General features: G+C 48.9%; 1 protein-coding gene across 2 annotated transcripts in view; it reads left to right on the plus strand.

Moving 5' to 3' along the window:
• LOC142499115 (unconventional myosin-Ie-like) overlaps positions 1 to 25,710 on the plus strand; it is a 61,371-nt gene that overhangs the window by 4,298 nt on the left and 31,363 nt on the right. Inside the window, exons 2-5 of one of the 2 annotated variants that reach the window (XM_075608027.1) lie at positions 16,093 to 16,230; positions 18,936 to 19,025; positions 20,294 to 20,388; positions 23,382 to 23,469. In XM_075608027.1, the coding sequence (XP_075464142.1) occupies positions 16,093 to 16,230; positions 18,936 to 19,025; positions 20,294 to 20,388; positions 23,382 to 23,469 (411 nt within the window). The remainder of the gene's footprint in view (positions 1 to 16,092; positions 16,231 to 18,935; positions 19,026 to 20,293; positions 20,389 to 23,381; positions 23,470 to 25,710) is intronic. The other variant, XM_075608028.1, reaches the window with a different exon arrangement.

Here is a 25,710-nt window from a genome sequence, read left to right on the forward strand (position 1 = left end):
GTGACTTTGGTAATTCATTCTGTTTCTTCGTGTAACATGGGGGTGTTCATTTATTCTTGTGCTTCCTTTAATATGGGGGTGGGGGGGCATTCATTCTTGCGCTTGTAATCCGATGGTTCATTCTTGTGCTTCCTGTAATCTGGGGGGTTCATTAATTCTTGTGCTTCCTGTAATTTGCGGGTTCATTCTTGTGCTTCCTGTAATTTGCGGGTTCATTCTTGTGCTTCCTGTAATCTGGGGGTTAATTATTGTGCTTCCTGTAATCTGGGGGTTCATTCATTCGTGTACTTCCTGTAATCTGGGGGTTCATTCATTCGTGTACTTCTTGTAATCTGGGGGTTCATTCATTCTTGTGCTTCCTGTAATCTGGGGGTTAATTATTGTGCTTCCTGTAATCTGGGGGTTCATTCATTCTTGTGCTTCCTGTAATCTGGGGGTTAATTCATGTGCTTCCTGTAATCTGGGGGTTCATTCATTCTTGTGCTTCCTGTAATCTGGGGGTTCATTCATTCGTGTGCTTCCTGTAATCTTGGGGTTCATTCATTCTTGTGCTTCCTGTAATCTAGGGGTTAATTCGTGTGCTTCCTGTAATCTGGGGGTTCATTCATTCTTGTGCTTCCTGTAATCTGGGGGTTCATTGATTCTTGTGCTTCCTGTAATCTGGGTGTTCATTCATTCTTGTGCTTCCTGTAATCTGGGGGTTCATTATTGTGCTTCCTGGGAACAGTATTTCCAAAACTATAACAAAAAATCAGCAATTCTGAAAGAACAGATACAAGTATCTCACTGTATTCTCACTCCCCAGCAGTTGGAGGGAAATGTTACTTGGGGCTGTGTTACTTGGGGTAGTGTTACGTGGGGTAATATTACTTGGGGCTGTGTTACTTGGGGCTGTGTTACTTGGGGTAATGTTACGTGGGGTAGTGTTACTTGGGGTAGTGTTACTTGGGGTAGTGTTACTTGGGGTAATGTTACGTGGGGTAGTGTTACTTGGGGTAGTGTTACGTGGGGTAATGTTACTTGGGGCTGTGTTATGTGGGGTAGTGTTACTTGGGGTAATGTTACATGGGGCTGTGCTACGTGGGGCTGTGTTACTTGGGGTAGTGTTACTTGCGGTAATGTTACATGGGGCTGTGTTACGTGGGGCTGTGTTACTTGGGGTAGTGTTATTTGGGGTAATGTTACGTGGGGTAGTGTTACTTGGGGTAGTGTTACTTGGAGTAATGTTACTTGGGGCTGTGTTACGTGGGGTAGTGTTACTTGGGGTACTGTTACTTGGGGTAGTGTTACTTGGGGCTGTGTTACTTGGGGTAGTGTTACTTGGGGCTGTGTTACTTGGGGTAGTGTTACTTGGGGTAATGTTACTTGGGGTAGTGTTACTTGGGGTAGTGTTACGTGGGGTAGTGTTACTTGGGGTAGTGTTACGTGGGGTAATGTTACGTGGGGTAGTGTTACTTGGGGTAGTGTTACTTGGGGTAATGTTACGTGGGGTAGTGTTACGTGGGGTAGTGTTACGTGGGGTAATGTTACTTGGGGCTGTGTTACTTGGGGCTGTGTTACTTGGGGCAGTGTTACTTGGGGCAGTGTTACGTGGGGTAATGTTACTTGGGGTAGTGTTACTTGGGGTAATGTTACTTGGGGTAATGTTACTTGGGGTAGTGTTACTTGGGGTAATGTTACTTGGGGTAATGTTACTTGGGGTAATGTTACTTGGGGTAGTGTTACATGGGGTAATGTTACTTGGGGTAATGTTACTTGGGGTAGTGTTACTTGGGGTAATGTTACGTGGGGTAGTGTTACTTGGGGTAGTGTTACTTGGGGTAGTGTTACTTGGGGTAGTGTTACTTGGGGTAGTGTTACTTGGGGTAGTGTTACTTGGGGTAATGTTACGTGGGGTAATGTTACGTGGGGTAATGTTACGTGGGGTAGTGTTACTTGGGGTAATGTTACTTGGGGCTGTGTTACTTGGGGCTGTGTTACTTGGGGCTGTGTTACTTGGGGCTGTTACTTGGGGTAGTGTTACGTGGGGTAATGTTACTTGGGGTAGTGTTACGTGGGGTAGTGTTACGTGGGGTAGTGTTACTTGGGGTAGTGTTACGTGGGGTAGTGTTACGTGGGGTAGTGTTACTTGGGGTAGTGTTACTTGGGGTAGTGTTACATGGGGCTGTGTTACTTGGGGCAGTGTTACTTGGGGCAGTGTTACTTGGGGCAGTGTTACTTGGGGCAGTGTTACTTGGGGCAGTGTTACTTGGGGCAGTGTTACTTGGGGCAGTGTTACGTGGGGCAGTGTTACGTGGGGTAGTGTTACTTGGGGTAGTGTTACTTGGGGTAGTGTTACGTGGGGTAGTGTTACTTGGGGTAGTGTTACTTGGGGTAGTGTTACGTGGGGTAGTGTTACTTGGGGTAGTGTTACTTGGGGTAGTGTTACTTGGGGTAGTGTTACATGGGGCTGTGTTACTTGGGGCAGTGTTACTTGGGGCAGTGTTACTTGGGGCAGTGTTACTTGGGGCAGTGTTACTTGGGGCAGTGTTACTTGGCGCAGTGTTACTTGGGGTAGTGTTACGTGGGGTAGTGTTACGTGGGGTAGTGTTACTTGGGGCAGTGTTACGTGGGGCAGTGTTACGTGGGGCAGTGTTACGTGGGGCAGTGTTACGTGGGGTAGTGTTACGTGGGGTAGTGTTACTTGGGGTAGTGTTACTTGGGGCAGTGTTACGTGGGGCAGTGTTACGTGGGGCAGTGTTACGTGGGGCAGTGTTACTTGGGGTAGTGTTACGTGGGGTAGTGTTACGTGGGGTAGTGTTACGTGGGGTAGTGTTACTTGGGGCAGTGTTACGTGGGGCAGTGGTACGTGGGGCAGTGGTACGTGGGGCAGTGTTACTTGGGGCAGTGTTACTTGGGGCAGTGTTACTTGGGGCAGTGTTACTTGGCGCAGTGTTACTTGGGGCAGTGTTACGTGGGGTAGTGTTACGTGGGGTAGTGTTACTTGGGGCAGTGTTACGTGGGGCAGTGTTACGTGGGGCTGTGTTACGTGGGGCAGTGTTACTTGGGGCAGTGTTACTTGGCGCAGTGTTACTTGGGGTAGTGTTACGTGGGGCAGTGGTACGTGGGGCAGTGGTACGTGGGGCAGTGTTACTTGGGGCAGTGTTACGTGGGGTAGTGTTACGTCGGGCAGTGTTGCCCCTCTCCCTTCCATCGTTTAGACCAGGGGTCTCGAACTCCGTCCTCAAGGGGCACCAACAGGCCAGCTTTTATAGATATCCCTGCTTCAGCACAGGTGGTGCAGTCTTCTACTGAGCCACTGAATGAGCCACCTGTGCTGAAGCAGGGATATCCATAAAAGATGGCCTGTTGGAGTTCGAGATCCCTGGTTTAGACCATAAATATTGTACAAATCTTTGGGAAATGAGCTTTACTCCAACGTTGAACATGTTTAGAATTCCTAAGAATTGGACACAGTATCACTGCTTTTTATAATGCACTTTGCACCCACGATTCTTCTGTATACCCCGCGCGCCTCACCTCCTGCTCTGTGTGTCTCTGCTCCCTTTGCTGGGTTTCCCCAGATCAGGGCACATTCCGGGAGTCTCGGCTGTGTCGGTGTTTGGGCCTGTACCTGTGTTCTGAGTGCAGGGAGAAGGAAGGGAGAGGCACATTCCATGCATGCACTTATCGGCTCTATACCTGCCGCGGGTTAACTCTTTCATTGCCGTGCTCTCCACCATTGTATGGGTGTGTTAGAGAGCAGGAAACGCACCCTGTCCTGTTCATACAATGCCCTCAGGAAGCGGGGTCTTTCCATAACATTTCGTGGCCAAGAGAAGCTGTGCGTGTCACGCGCAGGACCTGCAGGCTTGGGGAGTTGAGCACCCCTGGTCTAAAGTACAAGATACATTGTATCCTTATCGAAAAGACGTTTCTATAAAGCAGGGGGTTTCAACCTTTTTTTTGGTTAAGGAACACTAAGTAAACTTCTGAGGAACCCCCAACCCTCTCTAATAGCGCGTCGGAGACCAGATGCATTGTAAGGAACCCCAACCCTCTCTAATAGCGCGTCTGAGATCAGATGTATTGTAAGGAACCCCAACCCTCTCTAATAGCGTGTCGGAGATCAGATGCATTGTAAGGAACCTCCACCCTCTCTAATAGCGCGTCGGAGATCAGATGCATTGTAAGGAACCCCGACCCTCTCTAATAGCGCGTCTGAGATCAGATGCATTGTAAGGAACCCCAACCTTCTCTAATAGCACGTCTGAGATCAGATGCTTTGTAAGGAACCCCAACCCTCTCTAATAGCGCGTCTGAGATCAGATGCATTGTAAGGAACCCCAACCCTCTCTAATAGCACGTCTGAGATCAGATGCTTTGTAAGGAACCCCAACCCTCTCTAATAGCGCGTCGGAGATCAGATGCATTGTAAGGAACCCCAACCCTCTCTAATAGCGCGTCTGAGATCAGATGCATTGTAAGGAACCCCAACCCTCTCTAATAGCACGTCTGAGATCAGATGCTTTGTAAGGAACCCCAACCCTCTCTAATAGCGCGTCTGAGATCAGATGCATTGTAAGGAACCCCAACCCTCTCTAATAGCGCGTCTGAGATCAGATGCATTGTAAGGAACCCCAACCCTCTCTAATAGCGCGTCTGAGATCAGATGCATTGTAAGGAACCCCAACCCTCTCTAATAGCGCGTCTGAGATCAGATGCATTGTAAGGAACCCCAACCCTCTCTAATAGCACGTCTGATATCAGATGCATTGTAAGGAACCCCAACCCTCTCTAATAGCGCGTCTGAGATCAGATGCTTTGTAAATTCTTCCTTATTTGATACAATTTTCAAATGACCATAAAATTGAAGGGAACCCTTTACGGATGCACGGGGAACCCTGGTTGGAAAACACTGCTATAAAGCATAATTTAGCTCCTTCAGGGGATGGGGGGGGGGTGGTTATTTTTGGGCTGACTCATTGCTGGATGTATCTTGGTTAGTTGTCCAGATGTGGGGAGCGCTCACAAGTCTCCTTATGGATATAGAAGATAAAAAAAAAATACAAATAATGGTGCAGCCAATAGGGAATAAAACAGTATAATGATCCCACTCACAAAGGTATGATGGTGATATAAGCAGACCAGAGATACATCTCTCTCCGATAGGAGCACTGTGGCCAACCCACCTCTGTGTTGTCAGTCTTGTATGTCTTATATGACAAGGATCCAGTATTCACGCAAAAAGGTAAAAGACAGACTTTAAAAAAATTATTAAAGGATTCATTTATTTATTTATTTGAAAACGCATTTAAATATACACACACATATACATACACACAGTACCTTACACTCGCGCACAGTATACACACAAAACGTGTGCGGCACGTGCACACATCTTTGCACAGGAACACGCGCGCACGGCCGCAAACAGTATATAACAGCCCTTAGACATACAAGACTGACAACACAGAGGTGGGTTGGCCACAGTGCTCCTATCAGAGAGAGATGTATCTCTGCTCTGCTTATATCACCATCATACCTTTGTGAGTGGGATCATTATACTGTTTTATTATACACATTTTCCCCTATTGGCTGCACCATTATTTGTATTTTTTTTATCTTCTGTATCCATACTTGCGAGCGCTCCCCACATCTGGACTATCCCCACTATTTGGGGACCAGAGGACGGTCCACAAGGGTTTTTTGATCTGCTGCACTTATACCTTTTAAATCACACTTTTTTCACTAAATTTGGTGAAGGTTATATTGATAGTAAAGGTTTTTTGAATATTTCACTTAATCACTTTATTCTCAATAATTTGCACGTTTGTAATTGATAGATACCCACTTTTATTTAGGAGCGCCCGGTTACACCCTCTGTTTTCAGGTTATCTTGGTTACAGCGTGGTGATAAGGGGAAGAATGTGTTAGTCTACCTGCCCACTCTGTGTATAATCATGTCACATTTTACAAATGTGGTCTTGTGCAAAGGTGTTCACTGGATTGTTCCTCCCTTTGTTATATCACTAAAGCCACAAAAGGAACAATCCAAGAATATCCGACATGGGTTTTTTTTTTTTTTCCCCTCCATACATTTTTTTTTTTTAAATTAAACTCAATGCCATTTTTAACGAGTTTTAATATACTGAGCATCCTTCGATTTCTATAGCAGGGTTTAGCCACCTCCCCAGCAGAGAGAGATATTTGCAACACTTTCCTGCTTGTTACCAATGTTCCCAGCAGTTTGAGCTGCAAACTGTAACAATAATAGATAATGCAACCGTAGTAATTTAAGAATACATTGTAGCTGCTGAGTTACACTGACTGAAGGATTGATTGAAACTGAAAGGCAGCCGTTTAGTGATCCCCGGGAAGCGGAATCTTTGCTGATCGATCACAGGAGAACTAATCGATCGGTAGGATAGGTAATTAGTTTTCAATAAAGGTAATCAAAGGCGGCATATATTTTAAAATAAATAAATAAGTGCAGTAGATGGCAGTGCCTGGCCTTGACGGTGGGTAAGTGAGACTGTTACAGTAACCATGAGTCCAGGTTAATGAAACGTAAGAGGTGAGTTTTTAGGTTTCATTTAAAGGCGGGGAGAGAAGGTGCTTGGCGTATACCATGTGAGGGCGTTCCACGGGTTAGAGAAAAATGCGAGAGAGCAGTAGAGGTGGAAAAGAGACAGTTATGAATAGAGTGCAGGAGACAAGCAGTGGCATAACGAGAGATCAGAGCGGATATGTAGGAAGCAGCAGGCGAGGGGAGAGCCTTAAAGGAACGGAGGAGAACTTTGCTGGTGATCCGAAACATAATGGGAAGCCAGGGGAGAGATTTAAGGAGGAGAGGAGCAGAGAATGTTCTGTGGGGAAAGTGAAATTATTCCAGCAGCAGAATTTTGTAATAGATTCCGAAGGAGAAAGTTGTGAGGCCGGGAGCCTGTTAGCAGTATGTTACAATAGCCCCGGTGGGAGAGGATAAGGGCATTAGAGATTTAGCAGTACATTGACAGAGGAAAGAGTGGATCTTGGGAATATTATGGAGGAAGAAGTGACGAGTTTTCGCCATGCCGTGAATGGAGAAGGAAAGGGAGGAGTCGTGTCGCTCCTAGGCACCGTGCTTTGGTGACATGTTAGATCAGGGATGTGCAAACTGAGGGGTGCAAGATTTATCAGGGGGGGGGCGCGGCGGTTGCAGGAGCCCCACTTTCTTCCCCCAAGGCACTTAAATTAATGCCGGGGGATCGTGTGAGGCCTCCGCAACTTCCCTTACCTTGTCTTCGGCGACGCGGCGTGACCCTGCGGTGTCATTTGACGCCGAGAGCCGGATACAGGGTGAGGGAGGGGGGGCGCGAGCAGGGAAAGGTGGCGCACCCCTGGGTTAGATGGTGGTACTGTTTACTATGATGGAGACAGGGGATATTAGGCCAGATTTAAGGGGAAATATGAGCAGCTCAGTTAGACACATTAAATTTAAGGTGGCAGAGCGCCATCCGCGACGATAGAGCCGGGAGGCAATCCGAGGCTTGGGACTGGATTACAGGGTGGGTGGGTATATCTGTGTATTATCTGTATACAGCTGGTACCTGAGGACAAAAGAGTTCATGAGGCCACCAGGTGTTTGTGAGAGAGAACAGGAGAGGTCCCAGAACAGAGCCCGGAGGTAAAACCAACCGATGGATCCACAGGAGACGTAGACATGTTGGCAAAAGAGACCCGAAAATGTGTGATGGGAGAAGTATGAGAAGCAGGGTAGCGCTTTGTTGTGGATACCAATAAAGTGAGCGACCGTATTGAAGGCAGCAGAGAAATCGAATAGGATTAGTAAGGAAAAATGATCACGGGATTTAGCTTCCTGTAGAATCAGATCATTGGTTACTTTATTGAGCACAGTCTCTGTGTGTTGAGTGAGCCGTACGAAAGGCAGATTGTGAAGGGGCCAGGAGGGCGTGGGAATTACGAAAGTGACCATACGGGACAACACCAGACATTCTGGGCCGGAGGGATTAAGGGCGGTCGTTAGTAAGGCACATTTTCTGTTCTTACCATAGACAGAGGCCCCGCTATCTTCCCCGCTGATTGCCGGGGGAGAGCGTGGGGCCTCTTAAAGGTCTCCTACCTTCTCCTTCGTGCCGCCCTCCTCCTGTAGCATCGCAGTTTCAAATGACGCTGCGACATCACATGGCGGTGCGTTGTCATGGAAACGCCTCACGTGACACTGTGCCGCTGCAGAAGGAGGAGGGGTGTCTGGGCGCCAAAAATTTAAGTGCTTATGGGCGCCAAAAATGTAAAATCCGCCACTGCATAGAGAATAGGTGCGACCACTGCATGCTTAACGGAGGCCGGGAAAGTGCCACGGGACCGGGAGGAATTGAAGATACAGGTGAGAGTGGGGACTAAGACCAGAGTAAGAACTCTGATACGGTGTGAGGGGACGGGATGGAGGGAGAAGAGAAGATCAGCCTCGCAACGTCCTCTGTGACAGGAGAAAAGGCTTCCAGAGTGGAAGGAGAAGGTTTAGGTAGAAGCGGAGAGAGGGGGAAGGGACCGAAGGAATCTTGGCGGATGCTTAAGGAGAAGTGAGGGAAGGATGGGAAGTGGGAGGAAAAGGTCGGAGGGAGTCCGATTCAGAGAAAGACGGTCTGGATTGGATTTGTGAGTGTTGATGAGTGGGAAGTAGTGTTTGTTTTGCCTTAGAGAGAGCAGAGTTAAAACAGGAGAGGAGAAATGTATAGTGTGAGATTTCCTCCGCAGGCGTTGAGAGAAGTGAGTGCGAGTGTGAAGGGAGAGTGTTTGTGAATTTGGCCGAGGGTTAGAGGGACGTCTGTGCCGGAGCCGAGATGGGGCATGTAGATCAAGCGAGGAGGAGAGGATAGAGCTGCAGGAGTTGACAAATTTGTGAGTTTCAGAGGAAGCAGAGAGAAGAGAAGTTAGTGTTCAGGGAAGATGTGAGAGGCCAATGGAGTGAAGGTCTCGAGAGTAGCCAGTGGGACATGTAGGAGGGGTATGAATAATAACAGGTGATGGTCAGGAAGGGGGAGATGGAGAAATCAGCCCGGGGACAGTTTTTAGTAAAAACCACGTCTAAGTAGTGACCATCCTTGTGGGTGCCGGAATTGGTCCATTGGTGGGAGGCCAAAGGAGGAGGTTAAAGAGAGAAGGCGAGATGCCCAGGAGACCGAGGGATCATCAATATGACAGGTGACGTCCCCCAGTAAAAGGACAGGAGAGAGAGCAGGAAAGCCAGGGTTTACCGTCCGAGAGGAAGCCGGAGGGAGAGGTCGGCGGTCTGTAGATGCCACGTGCAGAGAAAGCGGGTAACAAAGCTAGATGAATGATTGTCTTATGGATAAGGAATGACCTCATTATAACATTACAACCTTTTGAAGTGGGCACACTTGGTTTGAATTCTATCGTTAGCATCGTGGGCAAGTCATTTTATTTCTCTGTGCTCGGTTACTAAATATTTGAGCCAGGGACTTGGGCCTGGAAATCTACTGTACAGGAGACAATATTATTATTGTAACTCTCCCTGCCCGGCTCTAAAGGAGCTTGCACTGCGTTAACTATACATCGCAGTGCTCAGTCTCTCAGACCTGGTCAGGGTGCTGGGTCTGTGCAGGCTGGGCTCAGTCTCTCAGACCTGGTCAGGGTACTGGGTCTGTGCAGGCTGGGCTCAGTCTCTCAGACCTGGTCAGGGTACTGGGTCTGTGCAGGCTGGGCTCAGTCTCTCAGACCTGGTCAGGGTGCTGGGTCGGTGCAGGCTGGGCTCAGTCTCAGACCTGGTCAGGGTACTGGGTCTGTGCAGGCTGGGCTCAGTCTCTCAGACCTGGTCAGGGTACTGGGTCTGTGCAGGCTGGGCTCAGTCTCTCAGACCTGGTCAGGGTACTGGGTCTGTGCAGGCTGGGCTCAGTCTCTCAGACCTGGTCAGGGTGCTGGGTCGGTGCAGGCTGGGCTCAGTCTCAGACCTGGTCAGGGTACTGGGTCTGTGCAGGCTGGGCTCAGTCTCTCAGACCTGCTCAGGGTGCTGGGTCTGTGCAGGCTGGGCTCAGTCTCTCAGACCTGGTCAGGGTGCTGGGTGCAGGCTGGGCTCAGTCTCTCAGACCTGGTCAGGGTGCTGGGTCAGTGCAGGCTGGGCTCAGTCTCTCAGACCTGGTCAGGGTGCTGGGTCTGTGCAGGCTGGGCTCAGTCTCTCAGACCTGGTCAGGGTACTGGGTCAGTGCAGGCTGGGCTCAGTCTCTCAGCCCTGGTCAGGGTGCTGGGTGCAGGCTGGGCTCAGTCTCTCAGCCCTGGTCAGGGTGCTGGGTGCAGGCTGGGCTCAGTCTCTCAGACCCGGTCAGCGTGCTGGGTCGGTGCAGGCTGGGCTCAATCTCTCAGACCTGCTCAGGGTGCTGGGTCTGTGCAGGCTGGGCTCAGTCTCTCAGACCTGGTCAGGGTGCTGGATCTGTGCAGGCTGGGCTCAGTCTCTCAGCCCTGGTCAGGGTGCTGGGTGCAGGCTGGGCTCAGTCTCTCAGACCTGGTCAGGGTGCTGGGTCGGTGCTGGCTGGGCTCAGTCTCTCAGACCTGGTCAGGGTACTGGGTCTGTGCAGGCTGGGCTCAGTCTCTCAGACCTGGTCAGGGTGCTGGGTCGGTGCAGGCTGGGCTCAGTCTCTCAGACCTGGGCAGGGTGCTGGGTCGGTGCTGGCTGGGCTCAGTCTCTCAGACCTGCTCAGGGTGCTGGGTCTGTGCAGACTGGGCTCAGTCTCTCAGACCTGGTCAGGGTGCTGGGTGCAGGCTGGGCTCAGTCTCTCAGACCTGGTCAGGGTGCTGGGTCAGTGCAGGCTGGGCTCAGTCTCTCAGACCTGGTCAGGGTGCTGGGTCTGTGCAGGCTGGGCTCAGTCTCTCAGACCTGGTCAGGGTACTGGGTCAGTGCAGGCTGGGCTCAGTCTCTCAGCCCTGGTCAGGGTGCTGGGTGCAGGCTAGGCTCAGTCTCTCAGACCCGGTCAGCGTGCTGAGTCGGTGCAGGCTGGGCTCAATCTCTCAGACCTGCTCAGGGTGCTGGGTCTGTGCAGGCTGGGCTCAGTCTCTCAGACCTGCTCAGGGTGCTGGGTGCAGGCTGGGCTCAGTCTCTCAGACCTGGTCAGGGTGCTGTGTCAGTGCAGGCTGGGCTCAGTCTCTCAGACCTGGTCAGGGTGCTGGGTGCAGGCTGGGCTCAGTCTCTCAGACCTGGTCAGGGTACTGGGTCAGTGCAGGCTTGGCTCAGTCTCTCAGCCCTGGTCAGGGTGCTGGGTGCAGGCTGGGCTCAGTCTCTCAGACCTGGTCAGGGTGCTGGGTCAGTGCAGGCTGGGCTCAGTCTCTCAGACCTGGTCAGGGTGCTGGGTCTGTGCAGGCTGGGCTCAGTCTCAGACCTGGTCAGGGTGCTGGGTGGGTGCAGGCTGGGCTCAGTCTCTCAGACCTGCTCAGGGTGCTGGGTCTGTGCAGGCTGGGCTCAGTCTCTCAGACCTGGTCAGGGTACTGGGTCGGTGCAGGCTGGGCTCAGTCTCTCAGACCTGGTCAGGGTGCTGGGTCGGTGCAGGCTGGGCTCAGTCTCAGACCTGGTCAGGGTACTGGGTCTGTGCAGGCTGGGCTCAGTCTCTCAGACCTGGTCAGGGTGCTGGGTCGGTGCAGGCTGGGCTCAGTCTCAGACCTGGTCAGGGTACTGGGTCTGTGCAGGCTGGGCTCAGTCTCTCAGACCTGGTCAGGGTGCTGTGTCAGTGCAGGCTGGGCTCAATCTCTCAGACCTGTTCAGGGTGCTGGGTCTGTGCAGGCTGGGCTCAGTCTCTCAGACCTGGTCAGGGTGCTGGATCTGTGCAGGCTGGGCTCAGTCTCTCAGCCCTGGTCAGGGTGCTGGGTGCAGGCTGGGCTCAGTCTCTCAGACCTGGTCAGGGTGCAGGCTGGGCTCAGTCTCTCAGACCTGCTCAGGGTGCTGGGTCAGTGCAGGCTGGGCTCAGTCTCTCAGACCTGGTCAGGGTGCTGGGTCTGTGCAGGCTGGGCTCAGTCTCTCAGACCTGGTCAGGGTACTGGGTCGGTGCAGGCTGGGCTCAGTCTCTCAGACCTGCTCAGGGTGCTGGGTCTGTGCAGGCTGGGCTCAGTCTCTCAGACCTGGTCAGGGTGCTGGGTCGGTGCAGGCTGGGCTCAGTCTCTCAGCCCTGGTCAGGGTGCTGGGTGCAGGCTGGGCTCAGTCTCTCAGACCTGGTCAGGGTGCTGGGTCAGTGCAGGCTGGGCTCAGTCTCTCAGACCTGGTCAGGGTGCTGGGTCTGTGCAGGCTGGGCTCAGTCTCAGACCTGGTCAGGGTGCTGGGTCAGTGTAGGCTGGGCTCAGTCTCTCAGACCTGGTCAGGGTGCTGGGTCTGTGCAGGCTGGGCTCAGTCTCAGACCTGGTCAGGGTGCTGGGTCTGTGCAAGCTGGGCTCGGTCTCTCAGACCTGGTAAGGGTGCTGGGTCGGTGCAGGCTGGGCTCGGTCTCTCAGACCTGGTCAGGGTGCTGGGTTGGTGCAGGCTGGGCTCAGTCTCTCAGACCTGGTCGGGGTGCTGGGTCAGTGCAGGCTGTGCTTAGTCTCAGACCTGGTCAGGGTGCTGGGTCAGTGCAGCCTGGGCTCAGTCTCTCAGACCTGGTCAGGGTGCTGGGTCGGTGCAGGCTGGGCTCAGTCTCTCATACCTGGTCAGGGTGCTGGGTCGGTGCAGGCTGGGCTCAGTCTCTCAGACCTGGTCAGGGTGCTGGGTCAGTGCAGGCTGGGCTCAGTCTCAGACCTGGTCAGGGTGCTGGGTGCAGGCTGGGCTCAGTCTCTCAGACCTGGGCAGGGTGCTGGGTCATTGCAGGCTGGGCTCAGTCTCTCAGACCTGGTCAGGGTGCTGGGTGGGTGCAGGCTGGGCTCTGTCTCTCAGACCTGGTCAGGGTGCTGGGTGCAGGCTGGGCTCAGTCTCTCAGACCTGGTCAGGGTGCTGGGTGGGTGCAGGCTGGGCTCTGTCTCTCAGACCTGGTCAGGGTGCTGGGTGGGTGCAGGCTGGGCTCAGTCTCTCAGACCTGGTCAGGGTGCAGGGTCAGTGCAGGCTGGGCTCAGTCTCTCAGACCTGGTCAGGGTGCAGGGTCAGTGCTGGCTGGGCTCAGTCTCTCAGACCTGGTCAGGGTGCTGGGTGGGTGCAGGCTGGGCTCAGTCTCTCAGACCTGGTCAGGGTGCTGGGTCGGTGCAGGCTGGGCTCAGTCTCTCAGACCTGGTCAGGGTGCTGGGTGGGTGCAGGCTGGGCTCAGGCTCTCAGACCTGGGCAGGGTGCTGGGTGGGTGCAGGCTGGGCTCAGTCTCTCAGACCAGGTCAGGGTGCTGGGTCAGTGCAGGCTGGGCGTGGATATGCAGATAGAATAAGGATGGCCGCCAGGAACGTTTATAGAATAAACGGGAGCTTCATTCACAGACGTTCATAATGCTCTTGACATAAAAACTTTGTTCCGTTACACACACAAACTGGTGACATTAGAGGGTGTGCACATCGCTGCTTCCTCCGTAGATAACCCTCATTCCTCTTACTTTAGGGAGGTACTTGGGCTTGTTCCTTCTCGTGGTCGCTATATTATCCATCCCCTGTATAGTGCGCTATATTATCCATCCCCTGTATAGTGCGCTATATTGTCCATCCCCTGTATAGTGCGCTATATTGTCCATCCCATGTATAGTGCACTATATTGTCCATCCCCTGTATAGTGCGCTATATTGTCCATCCCCTGTATAGTGCGCTATATTGTCCATCCCATGTATAGTGCACTATATTGCCCATCCCATGTATACTGTGCTATATTGTCCATCCCCTGTATAGTGCGCTCTACCAGAGACTCTCAAAGACGCCTCCAGTTTAAATTCTTTCAAGACTTCAGCTCTCTCATTTTAATCTTGTTTGTAACAGTTAAATGCGCCCATAACATATATTATCCCTAACTGTCCATAACATATATTATCCCTTACTGTCCATAACATATATTATCCCTTACTGCCCATAACATATATTATCCCTTACTGTCCATAACATATATTATCCCTTACTGTCCATAACATATATTATCCCTAACTGTCCATAACATATATTATCCCTAACTGTCCATAACATATATTATCCCTTACTGTCCATAACATATATTATCCCTAACTGTCCATAACATATATTATCCCTAACTGTCCATAACATATATTATCCCTAACTGCCCATAACATATATTATCCCTAACTGCCCATAACATATATTATCCCTAACTGCCCATAACATATATTATCCCTAACTGCCCATAACATATATTATCCCTAACTGCCCATAACATATATTATCCCTAACTGCCCATAACATATATTATCCCTAACTGCCCATAACATATATTATCCCTAACTGCCCATAACATATATTATCCCTAACTGCCCATAACATATATTATCCCTAACTGCCCATAACATATATTATCCCTAACTGTCCATAACATATATTATCCCTAACTGCCCATGACATATATTATCCCTAACTGCCCATGACATATATTATCCCTAACTGCCCATGACATATATTATCCCTAACTGCCCATGACATATATTATCCCTAACTGCCCATGACATATATTATCCCTAACTGCCCATGACATATATTATCCCTAACTGCCCATGACATATATTATCCCTAACTGCCCATGACATATATTATCCCTAACTGCCCATGACATATATTATCCCTAACTGCCCATGACATATATTATCCCTAACTGCCCATGACATATATTATCCCTAACTGCCCATGACATATATTATCCCTAACTGTCCATGACATATATTATCCCTAAGTGTCCATGACATATATTATCCCTAAGTGTCCATGACATATATTATCCCTAACTGTCCATGACATATATTATCCCTAACTGCCCATGACATATATTATCCCTAACTGCCCATGACATATATTATCCCTAACTGTCCATGACATAAGTTATCCCTAACTGTCCATAACATATATTATCCCTAACTGCCCATAACATATATTATCCCTAACTGTCCATGACATATATTATCCCTAACTGCCCATAACATATATTATCCCTAACTGCCCATAACATATATTATCCCTAACTGTTCATAACATATATTATCCCTAACTGTCCATGACATAAGTTATCCCTAACTGCCCATAACATATATTATCCCTAACTGTCCATAACATATATTATCCCTAACTGTCCATGACATATATTATCCCTAACTGTCCATGACATATATTATCCCTAACTGCCCATAACATATATTATCCCTAACTGTCCATAACATATATTATCCCTAACTGTCCATGACATAAGTTATCCCTAACTGCCCATAACATATATTATCCCTAACTGTCCATAACATATATTATCCCTAACTGTCCATGACATATATTATCCCTAACTGTCCATGACATAAGTTATCCCTAACTGCCCATAACATATATTATCCCTAACTGTCCATGACATAAGTTATCCCTAACTGTCCATAACATATATTATCCCTAACTGTCCATGACATAAGTTATCCCTAACTGTCCATAACATATATTATCCCTAACTGTCCATGACATAAGTTATCCCTAACTGTCCATAACATATATTATCCCTAACTGTCCATGACATATATTATGTTACTTCCGGGTAACACATTTTATGTATGCATGTCTTTACTTATATAGCGCCGACAGTGTGCGCTTCACAAAGACCATACAGTACGGGGAATTATAATAAACCAATAAGAGAGGCAAAGTCAGACCATAGGAAAGGAAATCCCTGCCCCGGAGAGCTTGCAATCTATATAAAGAAAGTGGGCGTGGCTTCTTTCCTGCAAAGTCACCCCCATGCAGTTAACCCTTTAAAGCCATTAACCCTTTAACTCAAATTGTAGTCCCTTGATGGGGTTACACTTACATTATCATGCACTAGATCATTTATATCCAGAGATCATTAATCTCCCACTGATTAACTGATTAATTGCACTTCTCGAAGCCCCGGGCTCCTTTATCAGATACCTTCAGCCCTGTGGTCCTGCGCATTGTCTTTGTTTTTCCTGATACTCTAACTCCCGCGGTGCCTCCCCACAGGGCAGTAAGGAGCGTTACCATTGGCAGACACAGAATGTGCGGCAGAGCGGCGTGGATGATATGGTTCTTCTATCCAAGATCAGCGAGGAAGCGATCATGGAGAACCTGAAGAAACGCTACATGGACGATTATATTTTTGTATCCTTACAATGCATCTGATCTCAGACGCGCTATTAGAGAGGGATGGGGTTCCTTACAATGCATCTGATCTCAGACGCGCTATTAGAGAGGGTTGGGGTTCCTTACAATGCATCTGATCTTAGAAGCACTATTAGAGAGGGTTGGGGTTCCTTACAATGCATCTGATCTCAGATGCGCTATTAGAGAGGGTTGGGGTTCCTTACAATGCATCTGATCTCAGACGCAATATTAGAGAGGGTTGGGGTTCCTTACAATGCATCTGATCTCAGACGCGCTATTAGAAAGGGTTGGGGTTCCTTACAATGCATCTGATCTCAGACGCGCTATTAGAGAGGGTTGGGGTTCCTTACAGGGCATGTGATATCAGACGCGCTATTAGAGAGGGTTGGGGTTCCTTACAATGCATCTGATCTCAGACGCGCTATTAGAGAGGGTTGGGGTTCCTTACAAAGCATCTGATCTCAGACGCGCTATTAGAGAGGGTTGGGGTTCCTTACAAAGCATCTGATCTCAGACGCGCTATTAGAGAGGGTTGGGGTTTCTTACAGGGCATGTGATCTCAGGCGTGCTATTAGAGAGGGTTGGGGTTCCTTACAATGCATCTGATCTCAGAAGCACTATTAGAGAGGGTGGGGTTCCTTACAATGCATCTGATCACAGAAGCGCTATTAGAGAGGGTTGGGGTTCCTTACAAAGTATCTGATCTCAGACGCGCTATTAGAGAGGGTTGGAGTTCCTTACAATGCATCTGATCTCAGACGCGCTATTAGAGAGGGTTGGGGTTCCTTACAATGCATCTGATCTCAGACGCGCTATTAGAGAGGGTTGGGGTTCCTTACAATGCATCTGATCTTAGAAGCACTATTAGAGAGGGTTGGGGTTCCTTACAATGCATCTGATCTCAGATGCGCTATTAGAGAGGGTTGGGGTTCCTTACAATGCATCTGATCTCAGACGCAATATTAGAGAGGGTTGGGGTTCCTTACAATGCATCTGATCTCAGACGCGCTATTAGAGAGGGTTGGGGTTCCTTACAATGCATCTGATCTCAGACGCGCTATTAGAGAGGGTTGGGGTTCCTTACAGGGCATGTGATATCAGACGCGCTATTAGAGAGGGTTGGGGTTTCTTACAGGGCATGTGATCTCAGGCGTGCTATTAGAGAGGGTTGGGGTTCCTTACAATGCATCTGATCTCAGACGCGCTATTAGAGAGGGTTGGGGTTCCTTACAAAGCATCTGATCTCAGACGCGCTATTAGAGAGGGTTGGGGTTCCTTACAAAGCATCTGATCTCAGACGCGCTATTAGAGAGGGTTGGGGTTTCTTACAGGGCATGTGATCTCAGGCGTGCTATTAGAGAGGGTTGGGGTTCCTTACAATGCATCTGATCTCAGAAGCACTATTAGAGAGGGTGGGGTTCCTAACAATGCATCTGATCACAGAAGCGCTATTAGAGAGGGTTGGGGTTCCTTACAAAGTATCTGATCTCAGACGCGCTATTAGAGAGGGTTGGAGTTCCTTACAATGCATCTGATCTCAGACGCGCTATTAGAGAGGGTTGGGGTTCCTTACAATGCATCTGATCTCAGACGCGCTATTAGAGAGGGTTGGGGTTCCTTACAATGCATCTGATCTCAGACGCGCTATTAGAGAGGGTTGGAGTTCCTTACAATGCATCTGATCTCATACGCGCTATTAGAGAGGGTTGGGGTTCCTTACAAAGCATCTGATCTCAGACGCGCTATTAGAGAGGGTTGGGGTTTCTTACAGGGCATGTGATCTCAGGCGTGCTATTAGAGAGGGTTAGGGTTCCTTACAATGCATCTGATCACAGAAGCGCTATTAGAGAGGGTTGGGGTTCCTTACAATGCATCTGATCACAGAAGCGCTATTAGAGAGGGTTGGGGTTCCTTACAATGCATCTGATCTCAGACGCGCTATTAGAGAGGGTTGGGGTTCCTTACAAGTATCTGATCTCAGACGCGCTATTAGAGAGGGTTGGAGATCCTTACAATGCATCTGATCTCAGATGCGCTATTAGAGAGGGTTGGGGTTCCTTACAAAGTATCTGATCTCAAATGCGCTATTAGAGAGGGTTGGAGTTCCTTACAATGCATCTGATCTCAGACGCGATATTAGAGAGGGTTGGAGTTCCTTACAATGCATCTGATCTCAGATGCGCTATTAGAGAGGGTTGGGGTTCCTTACAAAGTATCTGATCTCAAATGCGCTATTAGAGAGGGTTGGAGTTCCTTACAATGCATCTGATCTCAGACGCGGTATTAGAGAGGGTTGGGATTCCTTACAATGCATCTGATCTCAGACGCGCTATTAGAGAGGGTTGTGGTTCCTTACAATATATCTGATCTCAGATGCTCTATTAGAGAGGGTTGGGGTTCCTTACAATGCATCTGATCTCAGACGCGCTATTAGAGAGGGTTGGGGTTCCTTGCAATGCATCTGATCTCAGACGCGCTATTAGAGAGGGTTGGGGTTCCTTACAATATATCTGATCTCAGATGTGCTATTAGAGAGGATTGGGGTTCCTTACAATATATCTGATCTCAGATGCGCTATTAGAGAGGGTTGGGGTTCTGCAGAATCTCACACTATAATTATAGGGTTCCTTAAGCAAAACACACTGCATTAGAGTGGGATATTTTCAGTATTGACAGTAAATGTTCGCTCCTTAATGCCTCAGACATACATCGGACCCGTACTGATTTCTGTGAACCCTTTCAAGCAGCTGCCTTATTTCACAGAGCGAGAGATTGAAATATACCAAGGAGCCGTGAGTTAAGGGTCTTTATAACCAGGGTCTTATGGAAACCCCCACTTTGGGAATTGTTGGTCTTCGCTGGCCTTGGGGATGAAATGCAGCAGACAGCGTTATATGATATTTAATATGCCTCATGTTCATGGTCTCACCCGCAATTCATTTGCTAGCAGCCATTTTTTTATATCCCAAACGATAAGTAGAAATATAATGGGGATGAGGTGGGATATTTTAAACGGCAGCGTTGTCTGTATCTGCCTCAGGCCTCACGCTGTATTCAGGGGTTCAGAGAGAAGCCGGACTGGCTGGGACTCTCTCCGTTTACCAGAGAGAATAATGATGTCCTAGAGAGAACGAGGCAGGGAGGATGGTGGGAAATGAAGGTATGCAGGTAGGGGGGGCTTATCAGGAAGTGAGTCACCGGCTCCATGCAGATCACCTGAGCCCACAGCTTCCGCTCACACGCATGTGACAACCTGGCAGTGCTGGGACTTGTTCATGTAGTGTGGGCATCTCACAGCTCTGTGCTGCCCCTCAGTGACCTGCTGCAGTACTGCAGTCTATTAATAATGACCGCACCGCTCTCTGGCAAGGTGTGTGCACACTGTGGGCACTTATACATTTATATTTACACACACACACAAACACTCACTCTTACATCACTAACATTCAGGGACCATTTAACACCTTAAGTCATAAATCGCATACTGCACAGGGGGAGGGATAGGCTTCAGTCACAGATACATTCCAGAAGACACTGTTTGTACGTAAAACCCCTTGTCTGCTTTATCCATTGTAACATCGCCGGAAGAAGAGATCAGTGTATCGCGAAAGCTCGCACAAATAAAAGCATTTCGTTAGCCACAGAACGGTATCGTCTATTCATTTTTGATTATTAAGCTCGGCTAACACGGTACTGATACATCTATAGCTATATCTCTCTCTATATATTTATATATATATTTGAGGCAAAGGGTGACACTGCTCATTTGCATGTCATTTCCCAGAATCCCTTGCTGCAGTGGAAGCACTGTATGCTAGGTGATAATGGCAGAAAGTGGTAAGATGCTTGTCTTTGAAGTGAGTGAAGCAGGTTTGGGTCCCGATCTTTATTATGATTATATATGAGAATGGGGTTTGCAGAATCCCGGATGTATAATAGTGTGTCTCTGTTATGGGATTTCAGGGAGACAGAAGTCCTCAGGTCCCCCCCCCTATAGGCAAGACACCCCCCTAACCCTGTTACGTTACAATGACCCCCCCCCCCCCCCGTGTCTCCCCAGGCTCAGTATGAGAACCCGCCTCACATCTACGCTCTGGCAGATACTATGTATCGGAATATGCTGATAGACGGAGAAAACCAGTGTGTGATCATCAGGTGAGCAGACCCCAGGTGCAGCGGCACTGACACTCAGCGCGGCACCGACACTCAGCGCGGCACCGACACTCAGCGCGGCACCGACACTCAGCGCGGCACCGACACTCAGCGCGGCACCGACACTCAGCGCGGCACCGACACTCAGCGCGGCACCGACACTCAGCGCGGCACCGACACTCAGCGCGGCACCGACACTCAGCGCGGCACCGACACTCAGCGCGGCACCGTCACCGCAGTGGGAACACTTCTTCCATGATATTACATTTGTTACACAGCCCATTACAGTGCATATATGCAGACAGAAATGCACAGGCCGGTAAAGATTCGTTCAGGGATAATGGAGAGGGAGAGAAAGTGACTTTTCCCTTCAAACATACACACATATCATATATATATATATATATATATATATGAGAACAAAAAAATGTGGCGCCAGAGTAGTACTAGGTGAACTATAAGTGAATGAACTGTAGTGATTCTATATAAATAAAGTGCATATGATTCTTAAAGTGTACCTAAAATTTTACCTAAACTACAAATGTGCAATAATGGATAATTTATACCTAACCGTGATATTAGAAATTCTATTCTACATAACACAACACCTTAAAGAATATATAACAAATATGAAAAATATTATTAAAAAAATATATATATATATACAATACAAAAAGTGCTAAAAAATGAAAAACATGAAAAAAATATAAAAAGTCCAACCAGTCCTTCAATAGTCAGTCCATATAAATTGGTATGGATGTATACAAGGGGGTCTTCGGCTGCTCTCAAATGGGATAAACCACCTCCACGAGTACCTACAAGCAAAAAAAGAGAGAGAGCGCACGCCCCATAGCATAACACTGTTGTATATTTATTTAAAATAGGGGAAGGGAAGGAACAGGGGGGGGGGGGGAATCAAACTCACAAGATGTAAGAATATAAAAGGCAGTTTGTGAATAATATCACCACCATCCGGTTCTGCTGGGCAAAATCACCTCCCGACCGCTGATCAGGACGGCTGCAAACCGGATACCAGGGACGCCGCTACACCGTTTATCTGCTGCCCAAATTCAGCTCTCCAGAGCTGAATTTGGGCAGCAGATAAACGGTGTAGCGGCGTCCCTGGTATCCGGTTTGCAGCCGTCCTGATCAGCGGTCGGGAGGTGATTTTGCCCAGCAGAACCGGATGGTGGTGATATTATTCACAAACTGCCTTTTATATTCTTACATCTTGTGAGTTTGATTCCCCCCCCCCCCTGTTCCTTCCCTTCCCCTATTTTAAATAAATATACAACAGTGTTATGCTATGGGGCGTGCGCTCTCTCTCTTTTTTTGTTTATATATATATATATATATATATATATAGATGTGTATCTATATATCTATGTGTATCTATGTGTATCTATATATCTATCTATATCTATATATATATCTATCTATATATATATATATAAATATCTATATATATATATATATATATATATATATATATAGATATATATAGATATAGATAGATATATAGATACACAAAGAAAATACAATAGTACGCAAAATATTATATCAAACTGTGAATAAGAAATATATAGGATGCTGCGGCTGCCACAATGTGTAGGTTACACACAAAACCATATATATATATATATATATATATATATATATAGAGAGAGAGAGAGAGAGAGAGAGAGAGAGAGAGAGAGAGAGAGAGAGAGAGAGAGAGAGAGAGAGAGAGAGAGAGAGAGAGAGAGAGAGAGAGAGAGAGAGAGAGAGAGAAGAACAGAAGGCGCAACCTATATATACAGTGTTTACAAATAATAAACACGCATGTGGATACAAACTTTGAATGTCCAGTAATAAAGGGGGGACTGGAAAGCTAAAATAAAGAAAGAAGAGCCAATATGGTGAAGTACGTATAATTAAGGTTTCCACAATTAACACACATTCCCAGCTAGCTCAAACTCCCACACCCACCACATAATGAATATATATTTATGTCAACCAGAGAGCTACTGAGCGTGGCAATGGTATACAACAAGAGACAGGGAGTGCCCAATGCTACATCCCATTGACAAAACATATATGATGAAAAGTATAAAGTAAAATACTTCAATAATAATAATATAATGTAGTGTAGTGTAGGACCTGTATTATCTTGGTTATACCTTGACGTTGGTATGCAGGCTTATGACGCCTTTGGCCAAAGGGTTAACTAAATAACCAAGTATTTAATATTATTATTATTGAAGTATTTTACTTTATACTTTTCATCATATATGTTTTGTCAATTGGATGTAGCATTGGGCACCCCTGTCTCTTAAGGTTTCCACAAGGCCAGCACTGATCCTACTTACAAAGTGGTAGATAAAACAAGCACGTCGGTATAAATCTCTCACAGCAGCACAGGCAGCAGAACACCCAGGGAAGCACAGGACGCCGTCCCCTCTCAGCCTCCTGATGTTACAGAGCGACTGCACTCTGGCTCCTTCTCCTCTCGGTCAGCTGTTCTCGCGATGTTTGCTCTGTTGTACTCTGCTGTACAAATGCTACTGGCGATCTTGTGTTTCACCGACACGCCTCAATAAGCGAGGAACAATAAAACTTGGTGTAAAAGTCCAAACATGCCTTTAAAAAGGCTTATTATTAAGAGAGTCCGTTTGACTGTAGGAACTCTAAAAAGCACACTGCCCTACGCGCACACACACACACTGTTTGTGTATGTATATGTGTATCATCATCCCGTCCTCCCCAGCCCGTGTCTCCCCACTGCTGGGTGTAGTCTCCCCAGTGATCTCCCAGGTCCTGCGGTTACAGCCTCTCTTCTCCACAATAATAAAAGTCTCTGGCAGACAGTTTTCCTAAAACAAGGGTGAAGCTTTGTTTCTTCCACACGCACACACGTGTGTGTGTGTGTGTGTGTGTGTGTGTGTGTGTGTGTGTGTGTGTGTGTGTGTGGCGTGCGCGCGCAGGGGGAGTAATTGCCTGTGCTGTCTCTCTTGCAGCGGGGAGAGTGGAGCAGGGAAGACGGTGGCTGCTAAATATATCATGGGATACGTCTCCAAGGTGTCTGGAGGAGGCTCCAAAGTGCAGGTAGGGGAGCATACATAGGCACACACAGTGCGGCAGCAGGTAAGGGAGCATACATAGGCACACACAGTGTGGCAGCAGGTAAGGGAGCATACATAGGCACACACAGTGTGGCAGCAGGTAAGGGAGCATACATAGGCACACACAGTGTGGCAGCAGGTAAGGGAGCATACATAGGCACACACAGTGCGGCAGCAGGTAAGGGAGCATACATAGGCACACACAGTACGGCAGCAGGTAAGGGAGCATACATAGGCACACACAGTGTGACAGCAGGTAAGGGAGCATACATAGGCACACACAGTGCGGCAGCAGGTAAGGGAGCATACATAGGCACACACAGTGCGGCAGCAGGTAAGGGAGCATACATAGGCACACACAGTGCGGCAGCAGGTACGGGAGCATACATAGGCACACACAGTGCGGCAGCAGGTAAGGGAGCATACATAGGCACACACAGTGCGGCAGCAGGTAAGGGAGCATACATAGGCACACACAGTGCGGCAGCAGGTACGGGAGCATACATAGGCACACACAGTGCGGCAGCAGGTACGGGAGCATACATAGGCACACACAGTGTGGCAGCAGGTAGGGGAGCATACATAGGCACACACAGTGTGGCAGCAGGTAAGGGAGCATACATAGGCACACACAGTGTGGCAGCAGGTAAGGGAGCATACATAGGCACACACAGTGTGGCAGCAGGTAAGGGAGCATACATAGGCACACACAGTGCGGCAGCTTTTAGGGGAGCATACATAGGCACACACAGTGTGGCAGCAGGTAGGGGAGCATACATAAGCACACACAGTGTGGCAGCAGGTAAGGGAGCATACATAGGCACACACAGTGCGGCAGCAGGTAAGGGAGCATACATAGGCACACACAGTGTGGCAGCAGGTAAGGGAGCATACATAGGCACACACAGTGTGGCAGCAGGTAAGGGAGCATACATAGGCACACACAGTGCGGCAGCAGGTAAGGGAGCATACATAGGCACACACAGTGCGGCAGCAGGTAAGGGAGCATACATAGGCACACACAGTGCGACAGCAGGTAAGGGAGCATACATAGGCACACACAGTGCGGCAGCAGGTAAGGGAGCATACATAGGCTCACACAGTGCGGCAGCAGGTACGGGAGCATACATAGGCACACACAGTGCGGCAGCAGGTAAGGGAGCATACATAGGCACACACAGTGTGGCAGCAGGTAAGGGAGCATACATAGGCACACACAGTGCGGCAGCAGGTAAGGGAGCATACATAGGCACACACAGTGCGGCAGCAGGTAAGGGAGCATACATAGGCACACACAGTGCGACAGCAGGTAAGAGAGCATACATAGGCACACACAGTGTGACAGCAGGTAAGGGAGCATACATAGGCACACACAGTGCGGCAGCAGGTAAGGGAGCATACATAGGCACACACAGTGCGGCAGCAGGTAAGGGAGCATACATAGGCTCACACAGTGCGGCAGCAGGTACGGGAGCATACATAGGCACACACAGTGCGGCAGCAGGTAAGGGAGCATACATAGGCACACACAGTGCGGCAGCAGGTAAGGGAGCATACATAGGCACACACAGTGCGGCAGCAGGTAAGGGAGCATACATAGGCACACACAGTGCGACAGCAGGTAAGGGAGCATACATAGGCACACACAGTGCGACAGCAGGTAAGGGAGCATACATAGGCACACACAGTGCGGCAGCAGGTAAGGGAGCATACATAGGCACACACAGTGCGGCAGCAGGTAAGGGAGCATACATAGGCACACACAGTGCGGCAGCAGGTAAGGGAGCATACATAGGCACACACAGTGCGGCAGCAGGTACGGGAGCATACATAGGCACACACAGTGCGGCAGCAGGTACGGGAGCATACATAGGCACACACAGTGTGGCAGCAGGTAGGGGAGCATACATAGGCACACACAGTGTGGCAGCAGGTAAGGGAGCATACATAGGCACACACAGTGTGGCAGCAGGTAAGGGAGCATACATAGGCACACACAGTGTGGCAGCAGGTAAGGGAGCATATATAGGCACACACAGTGCGGCAGCAGGTAGGGGAGCATACATAGGCACACACAGTGTGACAGCAGGTAGGGGAGCATACATAGGCACACACAGTGTGGCAGCAGGTAAGGGAGCATACATAGGCACACACAGTGCGTCAGCAGGTAAGGGAGCATACATAGGCACACACAGTGCGACAGCAGGTAAGGGAGCATACATAG

This window comes from Ascaphus truei, chromosome 7 (genome assembly GCF_040206685.1).
Source record: "Ascaphus truei isolate aAscTru1 chromosome 7, aAscTru1.hap1, whole genome shotgun sequence".
NCBI lineage: Eukaryota > Metazoa > Chordata > Amphibia > Anura > Ascaphidae > Ascaphus > Ascaphus truei.